At 42.3% G+C, this 13,874-nt stretch overlaps 4 protein-coding genes across 4 annotated transcripts; 3 read left to right on the top strand and 1 right to left on the bottom strand.

The window, feature by feature from the left end:
- Positions 1–1,910: 1,910 nt before the first annotated feature.
- Positions 1,911–3,278, top strand: PHALS_05808 (Predicted histone tail methylase containing SET domain; the record flags this gene model as incomplete). The annotated part of the gene is made up of 3 exons (XM_024723112.1): positions 1,911–1,962; positions 2,037–3,096; positions 3,170–3,278. 3 exons carry the CDS (start codon positions 1,911–1,913, stop codon positions 3,276–3,278), a joined length of 1,221 nt encoding a protein of 406 aa, XP_024574122.1.
- A 2,192-nt stretch (positions 3,279–5,470) lies between these two features.
- On the top strand, positions 5,471–6,444 carry PHALS_05809 (tkl protein kinase; the record flags this gene model as incomplete). Its single annotated transcript, XM_024723113.1, has 2 exons — positions 5,471–6,167; positions 6,227–6,444. The coding sequence occupies 2 exons, from the start codon at positions 5,471–5,473 to the stop codon at positions 6,442–6,444; spliced, it is 915 nt and encodes a 304-aa protein (XP_024574123.1).
- Positions 6,445–7,111: 667 nt separating this feature from the next.
- PHALS_05810 (major facilitator superfamily) lies at positions 7,112–8,713 on the bottom strand (the record flags this gene model as incomplete). The annotated part of the gene is made up of 1 exon (XM_024723115.1): positions 7,112–8,713. One exon carries the CDS (start codon positions 8,711–8,713, stop codon positions 7,112–7,114), a length of 1,602 nt encoding a protein of 533 aa, XP_024574124.1.
- A 1,545-nt stretch (positions 8,714–10,258) lies between these two features.
- Positions 10,259–11,016, top strand: PHALS_05811 (uncharacterized protein; the record flags this gene model as incomplete). The annotated part of the gene is made up of 5 exons (XM_024723116.1): positions 10,259–10,292; positions 10,379–10,450; positions 10,512–10,619; positions 10,712–10,738; positions 10,808–11,016. The coding sequence occupies 5 exons, from the start codon at positions 10,259–10,261 to the stop codon at positions 11,014–11,016; spliced, it is 450 nt and encodes a 149-aa protein (XP_024574125.1).
- Positions 11,017–13,874: the final 2,858 nt, after the last annotated feature.

Here is a 13,874-nt window from a genome sequence, read left to right on the forward strand (position 1 = left end):
CGCCTATCGGGACTTTTTGTTTTTCCGTGAGAGGTTTGTCTTCAACCATACGTAGAAGTCAGACCATTCGTACCTCTTAGCCGAAAGTCAAGGGGGCATTTGTTTTATACAATCACAAATTAATAATTTGCGGGTACCGCGGAGCAGACCAGCAGCTAAAGGTTTAGCTTTTCTCTCTCATCATGATAACTAACAATCTCAAGTACCATGCTGTGTTTGCGGCACGGAAGCTGTATCGGATTAAATACGACACCAACCGGTTTTTTAGGGAGAAAGGGTGGACGCAAAGTTTTCGGTGCAAGCCGCACCCGTTCGAGACCCTCCATGCAGATGGTAACCGCTAACGCCTCCGAAAGAGGATCAAAGGCCACTCCGGCGATCGAGGACATAGTCCACCAGTTCATTTCCACCTTGACGTATAGACTGGAACTTCGATCGCACTCGTTACACCTGATTAGGCGGTGTGAACACTCGCGACGGCTGTCGCTACGAGTCCTCTCGGGTTCAGAGCTTCTATTCACCGAGCATTGCATACAAGTTTCATTCTTGCGCACGCCCTCTTAGCTTTAAGGTTGCACGCACAACGCACTGCGACCGCGTCTGGCAGAAGGTTAAATCCATGGCCATCGTAGCTTTCCTCCTTCATTTTCTCCGTTCCGGCTCTCATAGACCAGGACGCTCAATATCTATCAGCAGTCTCACGACAAGCACATTTGCTATCCCACCGGCGCCCGATGAAGGCGCCGATCGAGATTTAGCAGCGCATTGTTAGTGAGGGTCCCATGGGAGCGATAACCGCTTCCAGCCGCTTGGCCGCCGGTTCCTTGATCCCACTGGAACCCAAGATCGACAAAAGCTCCTAAAAATGGTCTATTGATACTAAGGGCAGATAATCGAACATTTATGTTCTTCCTTCGCTGAGAATACAGCCTTAGCCTTTCTACAACTCCATCGCGATATGGACTGGAAGCGCTTCAAATACAATCGAGGTCGTGCTCCGAAAAAGGTTTGACTCTCGTGCTCCGAAAAAGGTTTGACTCTCAGAGTTCGCGTTGAAAAGTGCACAAAGGTTGGATTCATGCGCTTCTACCAGAGCGGAACCGAAATTCTACAAGATAACTGACAATTTGCTTTGATATTACTAGAGTACATTACAGTTTATTCAGAATGATGTAAAATAGATTGTTTATTGCAATATTTAATAATAAAAATATCTTTATTTTCTGACATGCTTCGAAATTTCTGCAATATTCATTAATACCGATAATCCAATACTTATGAAAATTCACAATTGTAATTAGGATCACAAGACATGTAGCCCGTTAAAGTTAGAATGAATTTTCCACATATCACTCTTTATATTTGAAAAGCAAAACTTGAAAGGCTCTCAATTCCGTTACTGGTAGAGGGTACGCATCCATCGTCTGTATGTTCAATTGCGCGGACAAGTCGAGTCAACGCATTCTCTGTGCAAGGTACACGGTAACCTCGCTGCAGATGCAGATCGGGTGCAACTACTAAAGAAAAATCTTCTTCTCTCTTTCAATCTGTACGCCATGTTTGCGCTTGGCTCGAAAATTTCTTTGGAAATGCTGCTATGTAGTCATGTCTTATATTGCGACTTAGACTAGATGAGTTTCGATGATAGCAAGAACGTGTACATAAGGAATCGTATATAATTAAATGACATATTGTATACCGGTTACTCCAATGATTATATATTTCCTACATGGCAGTTCCTTACCATGAGGTGCTGGATGCACGCAAAGGCCGCTGCTTCATAGCTTCAGCGGCGCTACGTGCAGGCTCGTGCGTACTCCGCACTCCTGCCATATGCGCTGTATCGTATTCTGCCTGTAACTGGTGTTTTGCAACCCAAGTTACACTCCAGCGCTGTACAGGCTGTCGCAATGTTCGCTACTGCTCTCGCGCGTGTCAGCAACAAGACTGGCCACTGCATCGGTGCGAATGCTCCGCCTGGCGCTCAATTCCAAGTCCTCATACTACTCACAACATTTTGTTCGTGGCACGATTAGCTGTTACACTTTATCTAGATTCTATAAACAAGGAAGAAAAGACGCGTGTGCTCGAATTGTGCCACCACTTGGACGATCATACAGAAATTAAGCGACAAGAAATCCTTGATATGACGCAATTGGTACTTCAGCTTCTGTCCAGGTACAAATTTGCGGGGAAAGAGGAATTTGTAACGCATCGAAACGAGCTCAAGTCCGAAATTATGAAGTTATTCGGACGAGTCAAGTGTAACGCCTTTACAATTACAGAAAATGTGACGCATGAATCAATTGGTATCGGATTGTTTCCACATGGTTCAGTATTTAATCATGATTGTGATCCGAATTGTATTGTAAGTTTTAAAGACCGAGAGATGCTGGTGCATGTGGTAAAAGATGTTGAAAAAGGTCAAGAGCTTACGCTTTCTTACATTGATGTGATGCAATCGTCGAAGATGAGACAAAAAGAGTTGAAAGAGTCTTACTTTTTTGAGTGTACATGTGCACGATGTCTTGCTGCTATCAGGGAAGAGACGATGGAAGATTGGTATTTGGGTGGGTTACTGTGCAATGACAAGGATTGTGTGGATGGGATCGTAGTCGTGAGTCATGACAAAAATGATGAGATCGCGTCTGCAATTTGCAAAAAGTGTGGAGCAGTAAGGAATGTCGAAGAAATTATGAAGTATCAAAAGGAAATAAAGTTGAAACAAAAAGGCAATGTTTCTGAGCACGACATGTGGATGACGTACCAAAGACAATGGGAAATTGCTATAAAGATATTAAAGTTGCATCATTGGAATGCACAGATCGCTGTGATGGCTCGCGAAATTGGACAATTCTTGTTAAATGCAACGTCTGCAGAGCTGCGTCGCCACGCACTTCACTTTTTTATGTCAGAATTGCGCGCTGTTGGCTGGCTGCTGCCGCATTTGACACTACCTACACGAGGTACCCTGCATCTTCAAATTGGAATCCTATTGCATGATCAGGTAAGTGAATGTTTTGGCAAGGAATCGCCTGCAAAGCGAGCTGAGCAACTACAGGAAGCTGAAAAGCATCTACAACAATCTCTTTTCATGTAAGTGTCGGGTATGAGGTGTCAGAGCTAAAAAGTAGTATCACGTATTCAGATTTGTTATGATATCTGTTAGAATGGATTGTGCATATGGAAGCGCAAGTAAGGTGGTACAATTGGGACGAACAATGCTGGACGACGTTCGACGCACTGCTCAGCAAGTTCATAGACAGAAAGCGAATTAATGTATGGATCAATTTTCCTAACTGTGAAATTTGATGAGAAAATCACGGTCTGAAAATTTTGAAGTGATTCAAGCAGTGGACATAATTGAATTGTACTATTTGCACAAGCATAAATGATGATGTCCAGTGTCTCAACGTTGGTCATTCCATTTGTTAAAGTCTCACCCTTTTATTCAACTCTCGATGATTCAGTACATTATCTACCAAATCGGTTGCGCTTCCAGACTTCAACAGTTCGAGTGATTGCCAAATCGGGTGCCTTTTTGAAAGTTACACTTTGTCGCGGTAACGTCCTACTATCGTTATTGTTGACGTAGTGTATTACAAAGCATTTCGCGTTAGAAGCAAAGACGAAGCGATACAAACGTGTTGTGCAAATGCTTACTTGTTGCCATGGATGCATGCGTATGTCTCAAACGATTATAAATTATATATTTTCTTTCGTTTCCAGCCTTACGACGTAACCTCACAAATTATTATTTTCAAGTATTGAATGGCCTTTTGATGTCAGATGAGGTGATGGCCAACGCTTCTGTTAAAATGTGATGCTGTCATGAGAGTCTGTGCAGAACGCAGTGCATCATTCGCTCGTACTGATAAATTGCATTGGACTGGCTAAGGCATCTCACGCCGAGTTCGCAGCCATTACATTAATTTCCTTCTTCAAAACAAAGCCAAGATACCGAAGGACACCACACAGCGAGTATGTGTTAATAATTGGTACCAGCGTTTAGCGCAAGGGAACATTCCTTAAACTACAACTATCATCAATGATAATCTCGGCACGACAACAACCAACATGAGAAGAGCTTAACACTATAAGAAACCCCTGACAATTACGTCGAGCGGCAAGAAGGCAGTTCGTACACGAAGTCCACAAGTCGGCGCAAGATACTGAAAGTCGTTTGCGTACACTACCCTTGACTGTACAAGAGTTCTCTCAGTGGATACCATGTGAAGTGTCATTCAACATAGCAAACGAGGTGCTAAGATCAAATCAATCAATCAATTTTGTAGCCGGTTTTCACCGCCCCAGCTTTTATCGTGCATACATGAGCTATTAACTAAAGATACAGATCTTGCTTGAAGCATACTTACATTTCGAGCGAGATCACATCGGAGCAGAACGAATGAAGCTAATGCACGTGTGGACAGAGAGAAAAGGATGTATGTCCTATCGAAGGCCACACCTGTCGCTTCGATGTCAAAGCTACTTGAATGACAAATTCGAAGTGTGAGTTTGCAACATAGCTTAGTGGTTTGGAGTGGCTCAGAGATCTTGTAGTTATAAGCTCTGCATTGAATTTGCCGATGGAGTGCAGAAGGGGTCTTTATTTTGAATCAAAAGTTCGGCACGCGGTCGACTTTGTGCCTGGACCAAAACGACCTTCCACGCAGTAAGCTACTAAATTGCAAACAGTACAGAATGTAGAACATTGTTTCGAATTACGTGAACGTAAATTGAGGATGTCAAAGCTCATCTTAAGTGATTGATTGATTGAGCGTAATGGTACCTTTTTTCTGCTTGTCTAACAACAGTCCAACAACTAGACAAAATGCGATAGCTAGCGCCATTTGGTCGCGACGACATTAAGCACTGTCAAAAGATCAGCGTATTTACTTCGCGAAATAGATACCAGTCGCTTGTATGCTCTAAAAAGATAACAGTCGCTTGTATGCTCTAAATATTACAATACGATTCAAGAATCGCTCATTGAAGATGAACAGTCTGAAATCGAGATTGAATGAGTAAGGCGTCAATAGCACTGTTTCTTTGCAAATAGACGCGTATCTATGACCACCTCGGCATAATGAGATGCGCCTCAATATTGCGACAGCTCATACAGGCATTGAAGATGCAGCTTGAAAACTGTGACGGTTGTTTGAATCGGTGAAACCTTTTTCTAAACATGTGAATGCAAAATCTTGATGATCAAATGACAGCAGACATAGCTGTAGCTGTTACCTGAATCCTATCTATCTTTTTACTATATAATCGTATGGAAAAGACACTTTTGGCCTTTCTGTGTGATTTCAATGTGAAAGCGACGCTGTAAGTATGTAACAAGAACTTTCCTTTTGGAAGAGAGTTCGTAAGAGTTCGCACAAATCGGCGAAAGGCTTGCTTCCTACCGCTCGTTCGAAACCAGATCAAGCACTTTTTGGTATATTGCTTCTCGCAAATCTAAATTATGCCGCTCTTCAGCCGCAAAAAGAAAAAAACAACAACTTTATCGTTTCCATGCTCATTGCTTTTCACTGAGCTGAAATTGAAGGAAGTTGTTGGCACGGGTCGCTCGGGAAATACATTTAGCGCATATTGGATGGGAAGGCATGTAGCGGCTAGACTCATGGATCTGTCAGTCGCTGGTCAAAAAAATTTAGCCAAGGAACTTTTCAAAGAATTTCGTCATGAAAAAGAAGTGGCTGGAGCGCTTCGCCATCCAAATATCGTACAATTTCTGGGTTCGGCTAGTGTCCCACTTCGTTTCTGTCTTGTTTACGAGTTTATGGATGGTGGCACATTATCGAGTGTCTTACGAGCCAAGTTGATGTGCAGCATTAATTTTTTTCGACTAACGAACGATGTGGCTCGTGGCATGACTTATTTACATCAAAATTCTATCATCCATCGAGATCTAAAGAGTAGCAACGTGTTGCTGGATGGAAAGGGTACAGCCAAAATCTCGGGCTTCGGACATAGTTGTATTATGGAGTGGGGGCACACAGCCGACTTAACAGTTGAGACAGGCTCATATAAATGGATGGCTCCCGAAATTATTCGACATGAACCGTATTCTAGAAAGGCTGATGTGTACAGCTTTGCGATCATCATGTGGCAGCTACTGACTAAAGACATTCCATATAAAAGGCAGACTCCTATGCAGAGTACGAGATGAGGACTTTTGATATATAAGAAGTAATTTTGACGTATTTTTGTCTTGTAGCTGCCATTGCTGTAGCCGAACATCGAATGCGGCCAGCATTGCCTCGTAACACGCCGTCTAAGGTTGCTGAGTTGATTGAACACTGCTGGAATCCAGACCCAACGCGGCGACCCGACTTTAGTGCTATTGTTAAAGTGTTGCCTTTTATCAAGCAGTCGCTAAGCAAGACGGAGTTTAAGAAAGCAGGCATAATGTACACCTTGGACCATGACACATGAGACTAAAAAATCTGATATTAACAATTCTGACTACTTCTGGACAATGACTCCTCGGAGCCGCAGCAAACGAGACTTCAATTTCAAACGAGACGTCACATACCACAAAAGCAATGGAAGTAAATTTAGCTACGCGGTTCCCCTTTTATAAATTATCAAATCTGTCTGTGCTGTCATTGTCTGTTTGAGTGCTTCGTTGAGAGATATCATTTAATTACTTGCTGTCGATATATGGTGTGTAGGTCATATGACGAAGTCATTTTGAACGTTGGCTGACAAACTGTTGTTCGCTGTATACGCGCGAATATTTCCTCTTGGAGGCTTGCAAACGAGTCCCTTCACATAAGAGAGGAAAGTGGGTAGGAGAAAGTAGGTTTATAGGTCCGTCGCTCTGTAATAAACTCATTTATAGTGGTATTTGATGCAATCAGTCGACCAACAGACACGGATCTTCAAGAAGGAAGTAGCTTTTAGCTTTGTAGATCAACGAGAAGTTATGATGCACTTTGTCAAAAGTCCGGCGTTCATAATTGGTTAAGTACAAAACAAATTCCTCCCACCAAAACCATCTAACATTTGAACATCCAACACAGAAACAATATATTATAACTCATTTAAGTCGTCACCATAGAGCCCCAAACAATACTTTTGGACTCAATACTATCTATACTTATCCCAAGATGGGAATCTGACTTGCACCAGACACTCGCCATGCATCAGTCTTTGTTGGAATCGGCTTCTTTTTTGCAGCAAACTCGTCCTGAATGTCTTGGATGGTCTTTCCATACGTGTCGGGCACGATTGAGTAAAAGAAGAGAAATGAAAATGTAATTGTATACATGAATGGCACGAAACTGTAATTACCCAAAGCAGCCGCAATGTACGGATAGGTCAATCCAACCGTAAGACTGCATAACCAACTACAACCGACACAAATGGAGCATCCCACAGCTCGCACATCATCCGGAAATAGATCCGCCATGACTCCCCAAGCCAATGGCCCAAGACTCACACCAAACGTAGTTACATAAAGCGCGACAAAGATAATAGCGAGTGGAGAAACATGAGTCACTAGCGACATTGTAATGCCAACCGCACTCATGAGCATACCCACAAAACCGAACAATACAAGTTTTCGGTTTCCAAGTTGCGAGGCTAGTAGTCCGCAGAACAAAGTTGGAAGTACATTAATGGTGTTAACTAACAGGACACCAATCCGACCGTCTGCAAGTCCTGCTCGTTTAAAAATGCTGGATGAATAAAAGAAAACTGCATTCACTCCGGTAAGTTGTTGAGCACCAGCAACCCCAATAGCCGTCAGCATTTGTGGAAGTAATGCCGTGAAAAGTCTATATAGCGAACTGGGTTGACCCTCCGTTTGAGCTGGTGTGACTTTTGACATACCAAGGTCCTGTAGTCGAACGGTTCCTTCTCTTCTGGATTCAACGTCTTCTTGTTGTTGGTTTATCCATTTTTTGGCTGTATACACGTTATCTTCACCAAAGAGACGCGCGAGTTGAATTTCTGCTTCCTTGGGTCTGTCAACCATTAACAACCACGCGGGACTTTCCACCAGGACAGCGGGTGCTAATAAGAGAAAGAGTGACGCAAGCACAACTGGAAACGCAGCAATGTACCTCCATCCGGTACTTGTACTTGCGAAAAAGAACGTGATTGCGACGAGCAAATGACCGAGAGTGATAGAAATTTGGAAACACACACCCAATTTACTGCGAAGATGTGGTGGGGAAATCTCGCCAATGAAACCAGGAATAACAGCCGTTGAACCACCTGCCGCAATACCTGCAAAGACTCGCCCAACTGTAAAAATTGCTATGGTGCTAGATGCAGCTTGAATGATGCCACCGGCGATCATGAAAAGACAATTTGCCATCATGGTCGGTTTTCGTCCGAATTTGTTTGAAACTCGTCCAGTCAAAAGCGAACCGATCATACCTCCGACAATCCACGAGCTGACGGCTATTGTCCACTGGGTCTTGGTATGACCAGGAAACATGAGGCACGTACCGGGCTCAATTGGCTGGGCATTGCAGTCCTCCTCATTGTTGAAAATTGAGTTGTTCATTTGTGAGGTGGACCATCCAAATTGAATGGCCTGAAGCACTGCCACAAGAATATTTGCGTATAACCTCCACGTTGGTTGAACGATATCTACCTCCGCCTCAGGTGCTGCAGACATCATCACCATGGGCGTCGGAGCTATCCAGAAGTACCCACTGGTACTGCTGATCATTGACGCGGAGAAATCCATGATTGTTTTGAGAGTGTAAGATATTCAATCGTGTTATCTTTCTTGCGCTGTACTTTAATCTTAGCTTTAGCGTCTGCGTCTCTCTTGGTCAAAATACAAGTGATATTGTTGAGCTTTGCTAGCAAGTAAAGTCTATCCTTCACCCATCAGATTGAAACAATTGGTCGCGGGGCTGGACGAGTTTGTAATTTGACACTCATCGTGGCATCGTTGAGTACTGCGATTTCATTATCCATTTCATGTCAAAAATGTTGCTACAAGTTTCTACACATATGAGAAATGTAAGTTTTCAGATTACCCAGAAATTAGTTTGTGCATTACGCTAATCGTTAGTTTGAGCATGATAAACCTACTTTTGAGGATATAAAACTAGTTTGTGCTCTTTGAAATCTTGTGTAACTCTTGATGGCGTGTAAAAAAGATGGTTTCTAGAGCACATATGATGTAATGCGTCTCGCATATGTTAGGCAAGTCGAGCCGATTTTACAGCTTAATTGAGAGTCTAACTTTATTTGAACATGTTTGTTATCATCAAATCACCATGTTGAACCGGAGGCGTAAAGCAGTCACTAACGCAGACTAAACAATTTTTTTCAATAATACATTTACTACCGCTGCTACAACTTATAAACGATGAGCAATCACGCTCTGTTGGAGGGGTAGCCAGGCCTGCTCACAAGCTGCTAGTATTATTGTCAAGCGATGGAAAACGATGCATGTCATGAGCATTGCATCAACCAAAAAGATGTTGTAATACAAGCGTCCTTCATAGCCATGCCGTTATTTGCGAGAGTGCTCTTAAATACAAGCGGTGTATTGTTACGACAATATTTTACTGATTTTGACGATATTTTGAGCCAAGAGCACGAGAATGATACCATATAACCGCCTCAGGTATTCAACGGTGGCAGAAATGCCTTATAAAGTCTAGCTTGATGCAGAACACATTCAAATCTGCTGTGCTAAAAAAAACATGTTTCTTGCATCTGTCGGCTGAGGAATTTCTACTTGCAATATGTCATAAAAGAATTTTACCTGATGGGAAAGCCCATACCTATCCAGTAATTCAACGAGGATGTCGTCGCTTCGCCACTTAGTTTTGAGCATTTCGCATCACCTAACGTGGATGTACATTGCGACTAATTCATTCTTAGTTATTTGTTTACGAGTGTCGTAGATATGGTTAAGATTTCAGCTCTCAAAATTTAATACCCTCCTCGTATGACGGCCAGACATGCTAGAAATGCAAAATAGCAGCAGGACAATGTTTTCGTTCCAATCGCCATCAAGCTCATTCAGCAAATTTGACGCAGAATTTATGCCACTCCGCTTAAAGAGATTCATCTTGAACATTCGAGGAAAGCTTTCACTGCATGAATATGATTACAGCTTTCTCAGTGACAACTTTATCTGACAAGACAAGTGATAAGAGCAATGCTGTGCCGAATGAAAATACTTTGTGGACAGAGCCTTGCACGATTTCTCTTATAAGTAGTAACAGCAAGAACCGTAACGCGAGCTTTCCATTTGACAATACAAAATCAAATGCAAGATTATACGACGCAATGGAAAATCATCTGTGGGTTATCGACACTATTACCTACTGATGAGCAATCATGTTGTTCAAACTTAGTGCTTAACCGTTTTACACTAATTTAATGATAGCTATCACGTATACTATCGTGCATGGCTTTTCCAGACGTCTCTTCGATTTAATTCTTGGATCCAGAAGTGTTGGTAGGATCAACGCACAACTCAGATCGATTATGATATCAAATATTTATCTGTTGCCCTTTAGTCGAGCTTATTCTCCTTAAAGGTGCTTGTTTAAGAGAACTCCAGATCAGTGGCATAAAACATTGCGAAGACGATTGCAAGCGCTTCGAAAACGATCGAAAGCGACAGCGTAATAATCAGTAAACATATGAATATCCTACAGTATAATCCGGTCGGGCCGCCAATCGTTCCGAGAAGGATTGACAACACCATGACAAAAAGGACGGTCACTATTCAAATATAACCGTTGTAAGACCAGCTTGTTTGAACAATGAGAAAGCGTGAATATTGTGAATATCGTGAGTTGTTGATTCCCAGCACATCAGGTTGCTTGTACGCCATTAGCAAAACGAAAGCTAATCGACATGGCATTCAAGTTGTCGATTCATTTGGTGACGCATAAACCGCCTAAAACAACTCGTCGAGCTTATACTATCATGCAGCCACGCCATCGCAATGGATGGCCAATTCGACGAGCGACTGCTGGTTTTGCAAGTTGTTTAGCAAAAGAAATGTCGCTAACGTGAATGGAAACCCTACAATGAAGCGCTATTAACCCAGTTGTCAGCATATTCACAAAGAGGTTGCTTTTAAGTAATTGTTTACTGAGAGATCTCGCCTTCACCTTCCGACGCAATGTCAGCAATTAAGAGTCCACGCGATCAGGCATAGACGTCAACGCTTTTTTTGCAGCAGTTCCATGCTGGTGAAGGCAACGACGGATGCATAGTGGGTGAGGTTATATTATATGACATACTCTTTCTCTGCAGCGCAATGGGGTGCACACGGAAATCACGGGAAGACTAAATTTTCGCTCTGACTGTCTGCCTTGACTATGCATGCATTAGTTTCAGACCATAACTCAGGGACAAGTAATATGAACGGTGTTAGAACAGTGATACGTTCAAAAGGTGTGCGTTATGGTCTTGGTGTTGCACTGGAAACATTACTTTATCGTTCACTTACATTCCACTCATCGTTCAGTTCAATATAGCAATATTGCTGCGGCAGCGTCTCAACAATCAAGGCACTAGCAAAGCTGAATCCAGTCGCATATTTCCTTATAATTTAATACGCAATATAGTCTTCTGTCAACAGCTCGAGCGTACTTGAAGCCTTGGCATCGAATGGACACTAGCTTCCAATTTTTGTCACTAAAATGTAGCCTGCTCGCAAAAAGAAAAAGTGAAGTTTGATGATAAAAATTGTAAGCCCCCCACTATTAAAGAAGAATGGATGGGATACTGGATCCTCCAAGGGAGCAACAAGTATGATCAAGCGTTAGGCCACAAACCGTTGCATCCATATATCGCAACAGCGCTCCATAATTTGACTCTAACTGTTGATTGTTTCCAACCATCACGCTCTAAATAAAAATGACGACACGTGAATCGCACACTTAATTAAAATCGAATTTTCTTGGGTGGTGTATTGCCCCCGAGTAAAAGTCATTATCCTCATGCTGTTATTACTCGGACTGTGCATATCTCTTTAGGCTCGTTTTGGTTCAGATATAATGTCGTTCCGGTGCGGCTTTTCGGTCGAGAGAACAATGGATCCAATTTAATGCCTTAATCTTTGCTTTATCCAACAAAGCTATTGGTAGGTCACAATGTATCAAAACATGAGCCTACTCTTTCTCTTGATCACATCAAAAGCCCTTCGATTGAGAATTTTTAAACATATGAGCACTTATTAAAGCCCCCATTACAAAAACCTAAAATGACACTGCCTCCACTCTTCTTTTCTCGCTATGTTCCTTCTTATATCATCTGATTCAACGGACAAAACTATACAGGTGAGAGGAAGGGATAAAATGACGGTTTTGGTATGACACCGTAGCTGAAGTAATTGCATTATTCTTGAATCAACCTTTAGATTACTAAAACTCATTTTACATATCAGAATCGACTTCAATATTCTAAGGCAATAGATCATTAAGTACATTTGTTAAGTATCACTTGCAAATTACGTTGAATGGAAATTATATAATCGTGCAGAACAGATAGCAACAACAATCTAGATATGAGTTGATGTCAAGATTTGACACTTGTAAAACATGAAGTGTGAAGACAACTGCTTAATGCGCCGAAATGATATTTGCAGTGGGCTTATTGTAGGCATGCCCAATTCGACTCATATCATCAGCTTTTCTAATGCAGAAAGTTGGCACTGAGTGAGGAGAGTGGGAAGACGAACGTTGCTCTGATCGAAATCTATAACTTCCACATGGTCGAGACCATCAACACGTAAAACATGCCAAGTGACTGATGTGCTGCTTTGTTAGAAATTCTGAAATCCCCAAGCTAGATAGACAAGTAAGCCATCCACCACCTTTAATAAAAACTATTTGTTTGTGCTCTCGTTGAGTTGGACCCCTTTTTTTGGGCTTTCATCCCTACCTCGATGCTTAATACGGAACAGTGCTGCGCCAGATTCCACAAAGTCGTTGTCATTAACCTTTCAATACGGCACTACACCCCGATATATCCCTTGAGTATGCTCGAAGTCGCAATCATGTATATGGATACAACTTGCGGTCGTATGGACTTGGAAGTGTCAACGATTGAAGACTTAGGTATGAATATTAAACGGGCGATACAAAGCACTTGGCCTCAGTGCCAATGGGTTTGGAAAAATTAAGCATTCATGATTCGATCGGCTACATACGGCATTGGGCATGACAGCTAAAAGTTCTGCGGATTCGTAAGGAGAAGAAGAGCAGAGTGACCGGTAACGTCAAGGATTGTGAAAGCTATACAACAACAAGGAGAGTGAACGGATGTTTTTGCTTGAGTAAATGAATTTGTCAAAAAGGTTGGCGGAGTAGAGTGATGCATCACCGCTCCGTCCCTTTAGCAAAAGCCAGAAACCTGAAGAAGACCATTATATCAAAGGCGCACCTTAAATCGTTTAACAAGGGCGTCTTTGTATAAGATGTGGGCGGAAGATGTGTATCCGGCTGATCGAGGCGCAAACACGGCTAATGTTAAAGTAACGCCGATCAAGTCTTTAAAAGGGCCTTGTATGGTCCACTTACGCATTAATGTGTCGCAAGATTAATTATTTGCGAATGATGAAGCGGTGACCTCGTTACATACCATTGATCTGAGTAAATGTTTTGATTATCAAAGTGCTTGAGGCTACTACGTGCTTACAAAATCGAAAAAGTAAACATCTTGCTCAATGATCCTGGCTGAGAGTGGGTATTAACGGTATGCAAGTGTTGGAGCTGAAAGCGTCAGTTGTCGCAAAAGAGAATAATGAATACGTGTCGTAAATTGGCAGTCGAAACCTGGCGATCTGTCATCCAGTCAAAGATTTAACGTGGTAATAAGGTGGAAGGCACCAGGATTTGGGTCACCACAGCTGTCACCAAGAGCAA

Source organism: Plasmopara halstedii (assembly GCF_900000015.1).
Source record: "Plasmopara halstedii genome assembly, contig: Scaffold_291, whole genome shotgun sequence".
Lineage (NCBI taxonomy): Eukaryota > Oomycota > Peronosporomycetes > Peronosporales > Peronosporaceae > Plasmopara > Plasmopara halstedii.